Below are 15132 nucleotides of genomic sequence, written 5' to 3'. Positions count from 1 at the left end.
TTGCCCCTTAGTTTCGTTCCATGGAAGGAGTTAGCAGACAACACACATACTAGCTGTTTTCTTTTAAGAATACGTTATTCGTTGTGTTGATTTTACGTCCTTGTTTTTCGTCCCGTAAAGGCGACTTATGATGAATACATGCACTATACGGCCAACATGTAGCGCACGCGCAGAAGAGCCCTCTTTGCCATTTGACGGGTACGAAGAAATCCTATTTTATAACTTGGGCTCTCCGCCCAAGTAAAAATGGTTCAGATGAGTTATTCGTAAGGTTATCAGTACAGAAGCTGACAAAGGAACAGCATAACGCCGTGTAGTTACAAATACGGCTAATTTAGTTGTTGCTCTGACAGTAGATAACGTTTAATTTGTTTGGAATAAGCAAAACCTTGTCAGTTTGCAGAGGGCGACAAAGAAATGTATCAAAGTTTATAACGCAAGTGCAGAGCCAGTGTTTTCCTTATTAAAACTATTGTTTTCTGACGTTCTTGTTGCGGTCGCCGTCGTCTCATTTCATTTGTGCTATGAAATGATTCATATATGAACTGTGGATGTACATGAAAGTGAGAAGTGATCATCGCAGTGAATTTTCACTGTTACATGATCTTGTATCTTTGATGTTATAGCTCAGTCTGCCTTCTTACTTAGCAGTTAAAGCCATTCTTTCTTGTTGTCACTCCTGGCCCGCCTAGATTAGCTTTGCTACCTGCGGCGCCAATAAATTGTACATGCAAACTTACACAAACACCTTATAAAGTTGTCTAATGAGTAGAATACAAGTTTAATTCAGCAGCAAACTAACAACGATAAAACTTAATGTTAGGCATCACGAAGCTTCCTTGACTGTTTGGTAATCACACGAAAATAAATCGATAAAAATAGCAAACGATAGATCAAAAGAAGGAACTTACGGAGTAATTTCTTCGACTAAATTTGACTTGCTTCTTCCTCCAATCATAGTTAATTAAAGGCAATGGTTATGAAACCTGACAAACTTCGTTGTTGTATGTTTTTGTTTGCCTTTTTGGTCTTGACCCTGCACAAACAACAATAGAATTTGGAATGTGTTGAAGTAACTGACCAATGGAAACGTTTTTGTGAAGATATTCAACTGTGGTGTGAACGTTAAAACAAAAGGATTGTGCAGGGTCACGGCCCTTCCAACATAAATTGGAGCACCATTGTTTTCATGGCAAGGTTTTCTAACCAGTCCCTCAAGTAGCTATGCTCCCATATTAATTAATTACTCCATCAAAAGGACAGTGTTATGCTCGGTTACCATTCCTTGTAAGAAGAAGTAGCGAGGTGAAAGCACTTGGTCGCCATGACCGATTTCAGTTTCCAAGCCAAACAAATATCAATCTGATCCAAGTTTTTTTGCTATGACACAAATACTTTTTAGCTGTTTCTTGTAAGAGACACGAAACCTCAACCTTTAGGAATTTCCTTTCTAGCTGCAGCACTTGATTTCCATGTATTTTTGGTACAAACAACCCAGCACAAAGGGCCGAACCCCAAAGAACCACAAACTCGTTGTTTTTGGACAAAAAATGCAAAAACCAACAAAATGTAGAACTGGCGTGCTCAGCCAACGAGGAGCGAGTATTTTCGCCGCTCGATCAATCAAGAGTGAGTCTTTTTGCCCTCGGTGAAAGAAAATTTAAGAAAAAATGCCCTCTGTTACAACAAATCAGCATTTTGTTTGTTGTATCATACCATAAATGACTGGACATGCCGTTGCGAACCATGTTGATTTTCAACGATCGGCAGCTGTGCACAGTGAAAGCGATTGTGCGTCGAATTCTGTTAGCGTTTAGGCAAAAGCCTCCTTTTTAACTGTTAGCTTTTACGAGCGGAAAAACAACAACTTATCCTAACGATTAATTCATTCAGGAAGCTGAATGCTGTTTATACTTTAGGTTCGAAAACCAGTTTCGCACGGGCTTTGAGATAGAGGACGAGCAGAGACATAACTCGGGGTAAACAAAGAGGAACGGCGTCTAATTATTTGTGAACTTGCGAGAAGAGCTGTTAAATGTTAATTTTGTAAATACATGTTCTCAGAGATTTTTGGTTCTTGTCATTTGTTGTTTATAACGGGAATAATTTCCATCCAAGAATCAACAGTGATTTGAAGTTGATTTTTATCCTCTTCTCGGCAACTGATCAGGATCTTTTTTCTAAACTTCAACTCCTAAATTAATTTCGGGAATCTAATAACCACTAATGAATCTTAAAAGCTGCATCAGAATTTTAAACAGATGGCAACAGACGAAACTGACTACAACTGCAGTCAGATGTCGAAAGGTACTATCAAAATAATTAGTCAACTGTCCGACCAAATTTATAATATCTTCGGTCTTATTTCACTGAAGACCACATGCTTATCGCACGTTGGAGCATCACGCCGAATTTAACAAAGACCACGGAATTACCTGTCCTGTTTTTGTATATATAAAACTGCAAAAAAAAAAAAAAAAAAAAAAAGGTTTTTGTGTCTTCTACTTTATGAAAGCATTCCTTACAGAGCCGTGAGGATTCCTTTTAAAAGTCAGGAGTGCTCTCCAACAAAGTGCAAACTTAAGCTTTTCAATCTCCTGTATTTAACGATCGCCAGGTGTTCTGGCCGCTTAACTTGAAATTTACTCCGCACAAAAGGCAGTTTCCATCTTTGCCTACAGCTGCTGGTTTTACTGGTGTTCGTGGAGAATTATGTTCTTTGAATTTGCGATGTTGTTGAGGAGTCCATGGCATTTCCACATACAGCTATCAGTAATTTCACACATCGCCCTACTGCGGCTGCTGTTTCGCGAGTAAACCGGTTTGCGGCGCTCGTGTTACATGTGGCTAAAATGTCAATCGTTGCCAGGAAGCACTAGCACGAAAAAAAAATTCGTTGGGGTCCGGCAGGGGTCTCTTTCCCTTCCCGCCGTCAGAGACCTCTGCTAGCTGGGAATCTCAAACGAAATTAATTTTTAAGAAAATTCCCTGTAGTGTATCCTTTACTTGAAATTTCCTGAGATAGTTTTCAAAATATTTCGTAAACTAATACAGTAGAACCCCGGTAACTCGAACTTGGATAACTCGAACTCCCCGCTAACCCGAACTAAGTCCCGTTTCCCTTGGATTTGACCCCTCTTTTCAGTCAGTTTTACTCGGATAACTCGAATTCCTTGCTAACCCGAACTAAATTTTGTTTCCCTTGATCGAAATTTACCCCGATAACTCGAATTCTGGTTCTTGCAACCCACCACTGATGTCATCCCATTAGCTCCTCCTTTCAATTTATCGGTAAAAAACACTGGAATTGACACTTCTAAAGCAATTTCATTTTAATCAGTGCAACAGCACACGCATTTGACAGTCATTTCTAGTCAAACCGCATGCACTGCCTGTTACCCTGTCACATAGAAAACAAAAAAACAGTGCTACAATGAATGAAAACATGAATCCATTGGACCTTGGAACGCCTACTGCATGAAAATACAGTGTAACCTGTAAACTGTTTAAGCTAAGACCCTCTTCAGTAGCTGAGCACAAGTTCACAATGTTCACATATCAAGGCGTTCCAATTCTTTTTTTTAGATGTTGACAAAGTTTTTTTTTACCCGAAAGCCTCGGCTTACATGGGACTTACAGTTTCTGATGAGAGTAAGTTTAATTTGCCCTGGGTTGTATACTGAAGTGCTGATTATTAATAAACTATAAATTATTTACATGAAAAGTCGAATTTTCGATCTACCCCATTAACTCGAACCCCCGCTAACTTGAACAGTTTTTCGTCTCTCTTCAGAGTTCGAGTTACCGGGGCTATACTGTATACAAGTTAAAGTCCTTCTAGCAATTCAACTAACGTTTCTCCTGTGCGGTATTAATTTCTTGAGACAAGCTAACGGGGAGTTTTTCAAGTATCAAAAGGTAAAATATACAGAGTAAATAAAATGAAAAACTTACACGGTAATCTGTCTGCAAGATGATCCACGTTCCCTCCACTGCTGCATAAAGCTCTCTGGCTTCTTTCTTTGTCATCTTAACACCCTCCAGCTCCAGGTGCCTCAGCTGAGGAATACTACTGAGATGCTGGGTCAGTTCACTTACTCCTCGGCGCAGTGGATTGAGGGATAGGAAAAGCCACTCCAGATCTGGCAGATCCTTTAGTACATGGACAACAGCTGTGACTTCCTTTTCACCCATCTGTGTATTGCTCAGGTTCAGCTTAGTCAGATGAAGCAAGCTCGGCAGGTGTTTGGCAATCTCAGTGATCCCTTGACCCAGCGGGTTTGATGATAAATATAGACTCTTCAACTTTGAAATACTTTGTAATCTACGGGCAATAGCTGTGACTTCCTTTTCACCCATCTGTGTATCCTCCAGGTACAGCTCAGTCAGATGAGGCACGCTGGGCAGGTGTTTGGCAAGTTCAGTGATCCCCTGACCCAGCGGGTTGAATGATAAATTAAGACTCTTCAACTTTGAAATACTTTGTACATTACGGGCAACAGCTCTGACTTCCTTTTCACTCATCTGTGTTTCACTCAGGTCTAGCTCAGTCAGATGAGGCACGTTGAACAGGTGTTTGGAAAGCTCACAAATCCCCTGGCCCAGCGGGTTGGATGATAAATTCAGCAATTGTAACTTTCGGACAACTTTAAGGGTCTCAGCAACTAGCCGACACTCTGTATCTCCCATTTGGACATCTGACAAACTGAGTTGGGTAAGTTGTGGTAAATGGTGAAGATTCTCAGCCAAATTACCGACAGTACCGTGCAAATTATTATGTGACAAGTCGAGTTCATGCAAATTATGGGCCTGGTGCAGTAGCTTGAAAATGTCAGTAGCGGACTTGGCTGTTAAATTAGGAGAGCTAAGTTCTAATTTATGAAGATTGTTAGTGAAAAGAGTGTGGGAGACCAAATTTTCTATCGGCTCAACATCGCAGGATTTCTGGTTAGTAGAAATGCTTATGACTCGTGGTCCATTTACAAAAGGCAATGCGTTATTTGCAACCGTGAGGTCCTCACTTGTTGGATGCCTAAGGCTTATCTCTCTGACAAATGACAGAGAATGGTTCTGTGTCCGGCCGGACGTGCTCTCAGTCTCATTGCTATTCCTCCGATTTTGCGCGTGATCAACAGGCTTCTGAGGAGGAGACTCTGGTGCTGATGTGAGCGTATGGAGTAGTTCAATACACCGCAGATGTTCATCACAATAATTTTTCACAAAGCGAGTTAAGTAGAGGATCATTTGCCCGCCTCCTTTTTTGAGAAGAAAATGGCCTAAGTGCAGATCATTGCACTTTTCTACTAGTACTTCAGCCCGCATGGTATCACCATAGTAGGTCACAAGGACAGTTTCCAAATCGCGCATTAAGGACAACACGTTGTTATCTACTATTCGCTCGAAGCGAATGTTGAAAAGTAAATAACTTGGCTCGGGTAAATCAGAAAATTCCAACGCGCGTTCTCTGGCAAAAAGAGGCGGGTGGTCGTCATCTATCACTAAAACTCTGTTCACACACTGAAGAAATTGTGGGAAGATATCTTGTCTGTCTGAGGCCGGACAACACAGTAGACAATCTAAACTGATCGTACGAAACTTTCTTTGATCTTTAGACAGGTCTTCAACAGACGGTGTTTCAGTGAAGCTGCACTCAATCAGACCTTCCTTCTCTCCTATTTTACGCAAGTGACTTAGGACAGCACTGGCAGCTTCTGATGACAACTCACACACAAATTTCAGAACTTCAACCATATTCTTGACTTTTTCAAAAGAATTGACTTGCGACAAGCAGGTAAGTTCTCCTTCTTTCTTACTCGTCAATTCCTGAACGATGAACCAGGCAGAGAGATATTCCTGAATAGTCTTATGCAGGAAGAAAACGCCTTGTTCAGGGCGAGCTGAGCTTGAAAGCTTGGAAATTTGAAAGAAACCGACAGACATAAATTTCTCAATGACGGTGAGAACATCCTCAGGCAGTTTGCTGAGTTTGAAGTAAAAGCAGTCATCCAAAAGAGCATCAAATGCTAGTTTTCCTAATTTTGAGAGGTCTTCTTTGTATTTATCTACGCTGGCAAACGCTGTATCAGGATTTTTGGCTGCCAAGTGATCAAACAGCGTCTGAAAAAAACTTTCGTACAGGCCCGCCCGAGATGCGAAGAGTCCTCGATGATCTTTCTCCTTCCAGGTAAGACACAACATCAACAGGAGCAGTGGTATTTTCGCCATATGCCACAGGTCGCGTTCACTCAAGAAATCAGTAAACTCGTCTATGTCTTCTTTGTGATGTAGGAACTTGAGTGCAAATTTTTCAATTTGCTCTTTACTGTTAAACCCATTGATCTCAACTTGAGCTTGACTTGGTGCTCGTAGCTCTTCCTCTCTTGTCAGCCGAGTTGTCACTAGAACAGTACAATCTCTCAGTTGGCTGCCTTTCCAAATTTGGTAAACAACTGACGATTTTTCACTGCTGTACTCATCATAGCCATCCAATACAAGCAGGACTTTCTGTTGGTTCTGAAGAATGTATTCATACAATTTATTAAATACCGTCGGGTCATCAGCAGACAACAGTTCAGCTTTTTGTAACATGGAGGTGATGTCTTGAGTATCGCATACGTCTCGCAGCTTAATTAAAAGTGAAACATCGAATTTCTTTAGGATTTGTTTCTCGCCCCTTGACCAGTCTACAGCAAGTTTCTTTGCAAGGGTGGACTTTCCTATGCCAGGTTTTCCGTACACAAGAATTCGTTTAGGGATGAGATGATGTCCGCGTCCCTCAAATATCTCGGTGTAATCTTCGAGCTTCTCCTTTTTTGTTCGAGTAAGTTTTCTGTCATCTCTCAGAAATGATAACTCTACATACAGTTCGTCAATATCCATGGTGTCGTCTGGGTTCCAAGGAGTAATCATCACCTGACTGAGGGTACTGTTGTATAATGAGCACAGCTGATTTTGACTCCACTCCAAGAATGCAGCTGTAGAATCTGTTAGCGAAGAGAAGTACATCTCTACCTTAACTTGTTACACACGCATGGGGTACTTTTCTTTGGGGGAGGGGTGGAAGGGAGGAGGGAAGTGGACTGGGCATTGGTAATAAAATAAAAGGTTTATTTTTTAATGATGGAGGGGAACGCAACTTGTTCTCTAATTAATAAATCGTAAAATTTAATTCTGAAAATAAGCCCCGGGGCTTATATTTTTCAACTACCCTTTTTGAGGGCCCTACATACGGAGGGAAATTTGCGTTACAAAATCGGCTGGGCTTATACTTGGAGGGAAATCTGTTTCTTAAAACGAATTGGGAAAGCTTATTGTTATACGCTTTCGCCAAGGTATAACGAAGTAAAGGAACTTTTCAGCTACTTTTCAAGTGTTTATTTCTTCACACCGTTATACTCTCAACAACTTTCAATGACAAGATCAGGTTGGGAGGCAAAGAAAGATTTCGTCTGAGTCGAGTGTGGGTGCAGTTCGGTGGAATAGAACTTCCTTGCAAGTACTTTGCATGCTTGTGGACCGAAGAAATCTACGCCACGCAAAGTTAACGTTGTCATTAACTAAAACATCCCGCGTAAACGCTCCAGGCGTCTTGTTTTATGTTATGTGGTATAGAGATTTTATACTGTAAAATTCCGAAAATAAACCTCTCCATGTATAAACCCCTTGTAAATATAAACCCCCCAAACTCAAAGCGCAAAAAATCCTCCGTCAAATAGTTCCTCCGAATATAAGCCCTTGGGGGCTCATATTTGGAAATTGCCTCAAAATACAAAATAAACCAAAGCAAAACCGTTACCATAACACATTCCGTTTGCCACATCACAATTTGAACTTGAGGCGTAACATCTACGTGAACCCTAGAACTTCCAATGTTCAAACTGTGGAGTACTTTTTAGAAGTTATCCTTTCGATTAGGTGTGTTTTCTTTCTGAAAATGGCAAGTTGGAGTCTTGAAAATTAACGTGACTGAAATTTGATGACTTTATATTGAGGGTTAGGATGCCTAGACAAAAACTTAAAGACTGTGGTCTAGTGGTAAGGTTCCCGCTGAGACTACGTTACGAATAGTATTCAAGACGGATCTGGAACATTTTGGTAGCAGATTCGTTTTCCGTTTGCACACAGATGGGTTTATCCGAAATAAAAACGTCCCGGTTTGGTCGCGTCTCCGGAGATTTTGAATCTAAAATCTAGAGTGAATACTTTGTGTCCGATTACTGTTTAATCCGCAATGTTTTGTAGTGTAAACAGTTCTTCCAATGAATCCAGATAATTTGCCTCCTACGATGATACCGAATCGACAGATTTTTTTTGGTAAAGAAGGAGAAGAGGCTGACGTCCATACAAACTTGCAAACTCTTTTCTGGTATAAACGAATGTAAACATATATTTTGAACTGCGGATGAAAGATCAAATAGAAGAAAGATCATCGCAGTTTGTATGAACGGGATTGGTAGAGCACTGCACCGGTATCGCATCGCTTCTCGGGTTCCCTCTTCTTTAGATAACTTCTTTTTCTAACTTAAAAAAAATCCGCTAAGTGTTTCTTATACTTCTTGCACGAAAATTTAGAAACAGACAGGTGTTTACCAAAAAGGTAACAGAATGTCAAAATGAACGTGATAGAATGATCTGGGACTGAGATACACATGATTTACCATCAAATTTTACCTTGCAAAATGAATAAAGACAGTCCTTCCCACCTGCCCACATATATATATGGAAGGGCAAAAAATAATTAATGAAAATCTGCCGAATATTCAGCAAGTTATGGCATAATGTACCACTAGCCACTCTTGGGGATCAATTTTAACTCCTGAATATTGAGTAGATACTGAGAATTGAACCATTTTCACGGTTTTTGTGGACAGCGTGAATAAATTGTGCCACTTGTGAATATTAAATTTATAGGTTTTACAATAAATTGTTACGTTCTCTAAAGTAATCTGTTTCAAAAACTGAAAAGCTTAAGGTCAGATAAGAGAAGTACCTCCAAGTCTGATGCGCTTGGGATCCTGGCTGCTAGGAAATGATGACTCTCTCTTTGATTTCTTGGTTAAACTACTGTCTGATGAATCTGAGATAAAAAAAAAAGAAAGAAATCTATTAACATCAAAGCAGTCTGAGAGATTAACATAGCAACCATATGACATGAGTGCTTTTGTAATTTCTGCACATTTGCTTGACATTAAAACTTGACAATACCACGTGACACTGGTGATTGGAAACTTTAAAACAACTTTTATTATTTATTTATTTAATTAATTCAATATTTATCCAGGGGCATCCAATTTAGCAGAGCTAGTTTAATTGGAGCCCTGAAACAGCACAGGACAAAACATTGAGACAAAAAAAAAAAAAAAACAAAAAACTAGACATTCAAATAATTAAGTTGCAAATGCAACATGTACTGCAGGCGTTACTGCTTAAGATGGCACTTAAGTTTGGTTTTAAATTCACTGAACGCCTCTACCTGAAATAAATGTGATGGTATATTGGTGAATGTTTTGCGAGTCACGTATTTCTAGTTCTAGAAAGTGAGACAGGCATACTTAGAAAAAAGAAACCCGAGTGCTCCCATGAACCTAGTTTACGGGCCTTAGCTCCCACAAGACTCCTGTAGCTCAGTGGTAGAGCATCCGAACTAGTAATCGGAACTAGGCTCGTGGGAGCGCTTGGATTTCTTTTTTCCGAGTATACCGGTGTCACTCTCTAGAATAATACATCATTCTCAACTCTTATAAAGTTATGCTATCTCCTTGCCCCAGCCCCCTCTGGTAAGGTTACAATAAAGGCTCTGTGGCTGGGTGAGTAGAGGTGCCGATTTCTAATCCTCTCTGCTGATCACTTTGGTTCAGTAGTCCTGGAATCAACTCCTTGGTCAGGCTAAAGCAACTGATCAGCCTCCAAACAGCTGGGATTTTTAAGGTTAAACTTTAGAAGTTCTTTTACAGTGTCTCTTAATTATAAGCAATGCAGTGCTAAATACGTTAGCAGGTAAATGAAGTGATTTATAAAAATGTATTCAATATAGCCAAGAGACTTGAGCTGACAATACAGGCCGTGTGCTTGTGAACTCACTTGAAATTACTTAATTGAGGTCAGAAAACACAAGGAGACAAAGTTCCAGACTAAGTCCCTGACACAAATTTCTTGTAGTACTGTAGTGTTTACATGTGGATTGGTGTCCCTTCAACTTCATTTTTTAACAAAAATAGATAGAACACGTGATGGAACAAGTCCCTAGAACTCGTCCTGACAACAAGTCCTCAGGATTTGTCCCTTCATGCATCACAACCTTTAAGCGACATATCCTTACCTCCATAATGAGGCCACAAAGAGAAAACAGTAGGATCACTTAGAATGTGTGAAACTACAGAAGCAGCCATCACACTAGCAAAAGGTCTCCAACCCTCTGCAGTTAACTCAGCACTGTCTGCATAATCAGCTATTCCTTTAACAATAAGCCATTCAATCTGATCAACAAATGCTGCTGTAAAAATGCCTGCAATATAAAAGAGAGTACTTAAGGTATGATATCAAATGTTTTTAGACAACAATGACAGTGGCAAAACAGTGCAAAGCAGACTCACATCCTCATCATTATCATTTATGTATAATTTATACATGTAATGTCTAAGAGCTAATAGCCATATATGGATATAGTTATAATTATTAGTTAATTCTTCTAACCATTATCAAGCCAGCACTCTTCAAGTTACATTAAGGCAGTGAGTGGGGTGTCACCTTGCAAATTTCATATTTTCGAGTTGTTTACATGTATAAGCTTGAATTTGCTGATGATCCCAAGAGCTATGGCCAAGACACTAATTGCCTACACAGGTTGGTTCAACATAAACCTAGCGGGAAATTTCCAGAGGCAGGAGCCTGATAAAAGAAAAGTCTGGCCAACAGTCTCACCCATTTCAATTTTCTCTGACTACTGAAATATTAACAGTGTGACAGCCAATCCTGGCTGTCAAAGCCATCATAAATAATCTAAGCATGATTGAATCCATCAAAAAAGCTCAGATACAGTACATGTAGCATGTGGAATTTTAGGACAACACACTGAACATCTGTATCCTGTAAAGTTTGGGGCACTTTATGTGTACAAAGACACCTAGAAAACCAAATAATGGTGCCTTTTTTTTTTTTAGAAATGAATATTAGAAAGAATGGTGACTCTGCATTCCCAGTTGTAATAACAATTTTCATAGGAAGCCCAAATTGGAGTGGCTTTTGATTCTAGTTGTTTATACTTAACTGGAAACTTGCCACAACAGACAGCTATACAGACATCAAAGTTATTGACATTCAAAGTCAAGAAACTGCATATCAGGGTTTTTTTTAACACAATAATTCAGTTTGTGATACATTCATGGCTGTCTCAGGCACTTATGAGGAAGATATAACACGTTAGGATACCAACTCACCTTCCCCTTCCAATTCAATAGCTGCTGCTTGAGGGTGAGCTGCAGTTAGTTGTTCACGTCGCCACTCAGCTCTGACCTGCTCTGGGCCACTTAAAAACTCACCGTCACATTGTACGCTGATTTCTGGTTGAGATTCTGGGTTCATCAAAGGTGGAATCCAGCCATCAGCTGCATGCTTGATGAGACGTAGAAAACGTTTGCTCACATAGCTTCCCATACCCGTTGATTGTTCTCTCAACTTTGCAGAAACAACAACATCTCCCAAGTTGGATTCGTCAGGCTTAAGACCGCTGCATATTCCTACAGAAATAACAGCCTTAGGTCTTAACACAGGGACAGCATCCTTAATAGAAATTAACGAGCCACCAGGACCACCAGAACCTTTACAACATTTCATCAATGCCACTTTTACTTTCTCCTCTTGATTTCCTGTTTCATCCACATCCTCAAAATAAACATATCCAAGACCATCAAACCAGCATCTGTAAGGATTCTTCAGCTCCCCATAACAGGCTAGGAACTCGCAGTCCTTCCCTGTCACCAACAGAACATCAACAGGTAGATGAGCATCTTTAGAAGGTTTTGTTGTTCTTTGCACATCTTGCAGTGATGGCACATCAGCACTCAGCTGAGGCGGTGCACCACTTGAACTGATAACAGTGTTCTTTGCAGGACTTGACATGTTTGTGAATGGATACTTAAAAGAGAACAAAGGAATGCATGTCAGTCACTGTTGCAGATGGATATTAATTAACACCTATGTCGAAAAAGAACAAGCCAGGGGGCTGGTACCAGCAACCGAAAGCTAGATACATGTAGGTAGAACACCCTATAAGCCTGCCCTACCTGCAACCCAACCCTAACTCAAATCCCAGCCTCAAACGATAACAAACTAACACTTCTGGGAGGGAAGGGATGGAATAAAAGCCCTACAAAACATGATAAACCAAGAATGCCACCAAAAATGCTGAGTAGAGTAAAATTCCGAGCATGTGCAAAGGTGGCTGCCTAAACCGCATGAGAATATCGCTGGCTGTGCAACCGCCTGCGGTCCTGGGGCCCGTTTCTCGAAAGTCTCAGTAACTTACCGGGCCCGATAAGTCACCCGGTAAGTCCCCGTAAACTTTTGGGGTGTTTCTTGAGGCTCCCGTTATTTACAATCCCGATAATTTACCCAGGAACTTGCCCGGTAATTTACGAGAGGTTGTGACCTCCGGTAAAGTTACTGGGAAATGGCAAATTAACTGTTGGAATACCAAACAAAATGGCAGCCGGAGGCGGACCTTTTTGTTGAGTTAGGAGACCTCAGTCTTATCAAAGACGACTCATTTTGGCCGACACGGCTGACTGTGAAGTCGTAGAAAGATTCAGGGTTTCTCGAGCAAGAATCAAGTGGCTCATACTATTGTAGTTGCTGTTGTTTTTTGGATAATGTTTGAAAAGCACGTTTAGGGTGTTTGCATATAGGTGCTATATAAATTTCAAATTGCTGTTACTATTTTATTGTTATTAATTATCAACCAACAGTGGAAGAAAAAATAAATAAATATTCTGTCATGTAAACACGGCTCACTCGCTGCACATTATTATTACCTCGAAATGGCTTCCTTTTTAGCATACAAATGGGTTCCTGTCATGCAAAACTAGTCCCACTGTGAGCAAGCGATACTGTTTCCTTTGTTGCAGAATTTTCAGATAAAGAAGGAGGAAGTTAGAAAACTTGCATGCTACAGATATTAAAATGTAAACATAACAGAGCGATTGAGATGAGAGTCGTAATATGCACAGTCCTTCAAATACGCAAATGGTGTTTGCTGCATTAGGTAGAGGAAAAACGAATAAGAAGTGTACTGTACTTACGATAGATAAACGAGAATATTGAACTGAAAAATCATCCCCCTTTTCGCAAAATAGTTTCAGTCACATTTCAATTGAACGCGCCCTGAGGTAAAAACAGTGCTTGATGTTTGCCGGAGAAAACAATGAAATCATGCCAGTTAAACTATTGTTGTTCAGTTTTAAAACTTGTATGAGATCTTTCCTTATTACCAATATTCTCTATACTTACTGTGCTAAATTTGCATCAGTTTAAACTGTTGAAATAGGACACTAAATTTTCCCAATGCGGACACTGTTTCCTCAGCGGCCCTTATAGCTTGTTTCGCTCCATCATGCTATGGAACCTATTTCAGCAAAATCAAGCATTAGATACGACACGCCAGCATGTCTCTCTAAATGTTCGAGGCATTCGCACTCTCAAAAAAAGAAAAGCTCTGCTAATTTGGCTAAACAAAGAGAAGGCAGATATCATATTTTTACAAGGAACTTAATTAGCACTAAAGACGCCGCAAATGTTTGGAAGAGTCTGTGGAAAGGATCGATATTTTTTGCACATGGCTCAAATCACATGTAAAGTTGTGGAGTATTAGTACCTGTAAAAGATTACTTAGAATTTGAAGTGAAATCCGTCCTTATACAGACAATAATGGTTGATACATACTGCTAAACACGAATATACAAGATACTGATCTGAGGTGGAGAAGCTTTTTGGAATTTGGGACAGAAAGGGGAATTTTCTCTTACTTAACGATACACTAATCATTGCCACGCAAAATATTTACAATTGCAGAGGCAAACTTATTCACCTGTCGCTGAGGCTATTTATCTCTAAAGTTTATTATATTTATCAAACAGAATTTAAGAACAACAAATCCACCAAACATGAATCCAGTTTTAACCGCAAATGGAACAAGTATATCACCAGTTTGATTGCTTCATAGCGGCGCCCATGTCTACTTTTACTTTTCCATTTAGTTACTTTTGTTATCAATTCTATTGTTATTATTTTATTTCCCTGCCATTATTATAACCTTTTATAATGTAAGTAGGTGTAGCGTCTTTAAGGTTGTATGATATTTCTGTTAAATACTTTTTGTGCCACAATTTATTAATCAGATAATCCTTTTCTTGTAGTGCTACAGTCGAACCTCTCTAATGCGGACACCGAAGGGACAGAGCAAAGTGTCCGAATTAGAGAGGTGTCCGTTTTATAGAGGTCATGAATATTACGTCACTTCTCCATTGATGGTATTGAGTGTTCTTTAAGTCAAAACTGGCCCAAACAAGTCTTCGAGGTGCATTGAAATTGTTTAATGGACAGTACAAATCATTACAATACAAGCTGTACAATTCCAAAAACATATGGGAAACTATAATACAGTTTCCGAACAGTAACATAATATAACAGTAACAAGTGTAGCGAACACTAGTAGAGTATCTAATGAAAGTTCACTTCTCCATTGATGGTATTGAGTGTTCTTTAAGTCAAAACTGGCCCAAACAAGTCTTCGAGGTGCATTGAAATTGTTTAATGGACAGTACAAATCATTACAATACAAGCTGTACAATTCCAAAAACATATGGGAAACTATAATACAGTTTCCGAACAGTAACATAATATAACAGTAACAAGTGTAGCGAACACTAGTAGAGTATCTAATGAAAGTTCTTTGTTATTGATTTATTTTACGTTAAAGAAGTCTGTAATGTAATGACAAACAGGAAATCGTGTTGAATAAGACTGTCATCACTGGAGTGTCCGTAATAAAGAGGTTAAGTTTGTATGAATTTTCTCTCTGGGGCTGAGATTCCGTGTCTGTTGTCCGTATTATAGAGGGTCCGTATTATAGAGGTTATT

The 15132-nt window shown here is 39.7% G+C and overlaps 1 protein-coding gene across 8 annotated transcripts in view; it reads right to left on the bottom strand.

Annotated features, from left to right (window-relative positions):
* The window catches only part of LOC146465524 (NLR family CARD domain-containing protein 4-like), a 45950-nt gene that overhangs the window by 11949 nt on the left and 18869 nt on the right, over window positions 1-15132 (bottom strand). For 4 of the 8 annotated variants that reach the window (XR_014868233.1, XM_085128376.1, XM_085128375.1 and 1 more), the window contains 5 exons: window positions 13504-13618; window positions 11436-12132; window positions 10319-10504; window positions 8990-9076; window positions 3955-6983 (listed from right to left, as the gene is read on the bottom strand). Coding sequence is in view for 7 of the 8 variants with exons in the window: in XM_085128376.1 (XP_084984502.1) it covers window positions 3955-6983; window positions 8990-9076; window positions 10319-10504; window positions 11436-12117 (3984 nt within the window). In the remaining variant the exon portion in view is untranslated. Of the gene's footprint in view, window positions 1-3954; window positions 6984-8989; window positions 9077-10318; window positions 10505-11435; window positions 12133-13028; window positions 13111-13503; window positions 13619-15132 lie in introns of all 8 variants that reach the window. The other 4 variants (XM_085128381.1, XM_085128379.1, XM_085128380.1 and 1 more) reach the window with 2 other exon arrangements.

This window comes from Pavona decussata, unplaced genomic scaffold, assembly GCF_977016875.1.
Source record: "Pavona decussata unplaced genomic scaffold, jaPavDecu1.1 SCAFFOLD_156, whole genome shotgun sequence".
In the NCBI taxonomy this organism is placed as follows: domain Eukaryota; kingdom Metazoa; phylum Cnidaria; class Anthozoa; order Scleractinia; family Agariciidae; genus Pavona; species Pavona decussata.
This window is presented reverse-complemented; position numbering and strand designations above follow the sequence as displayed.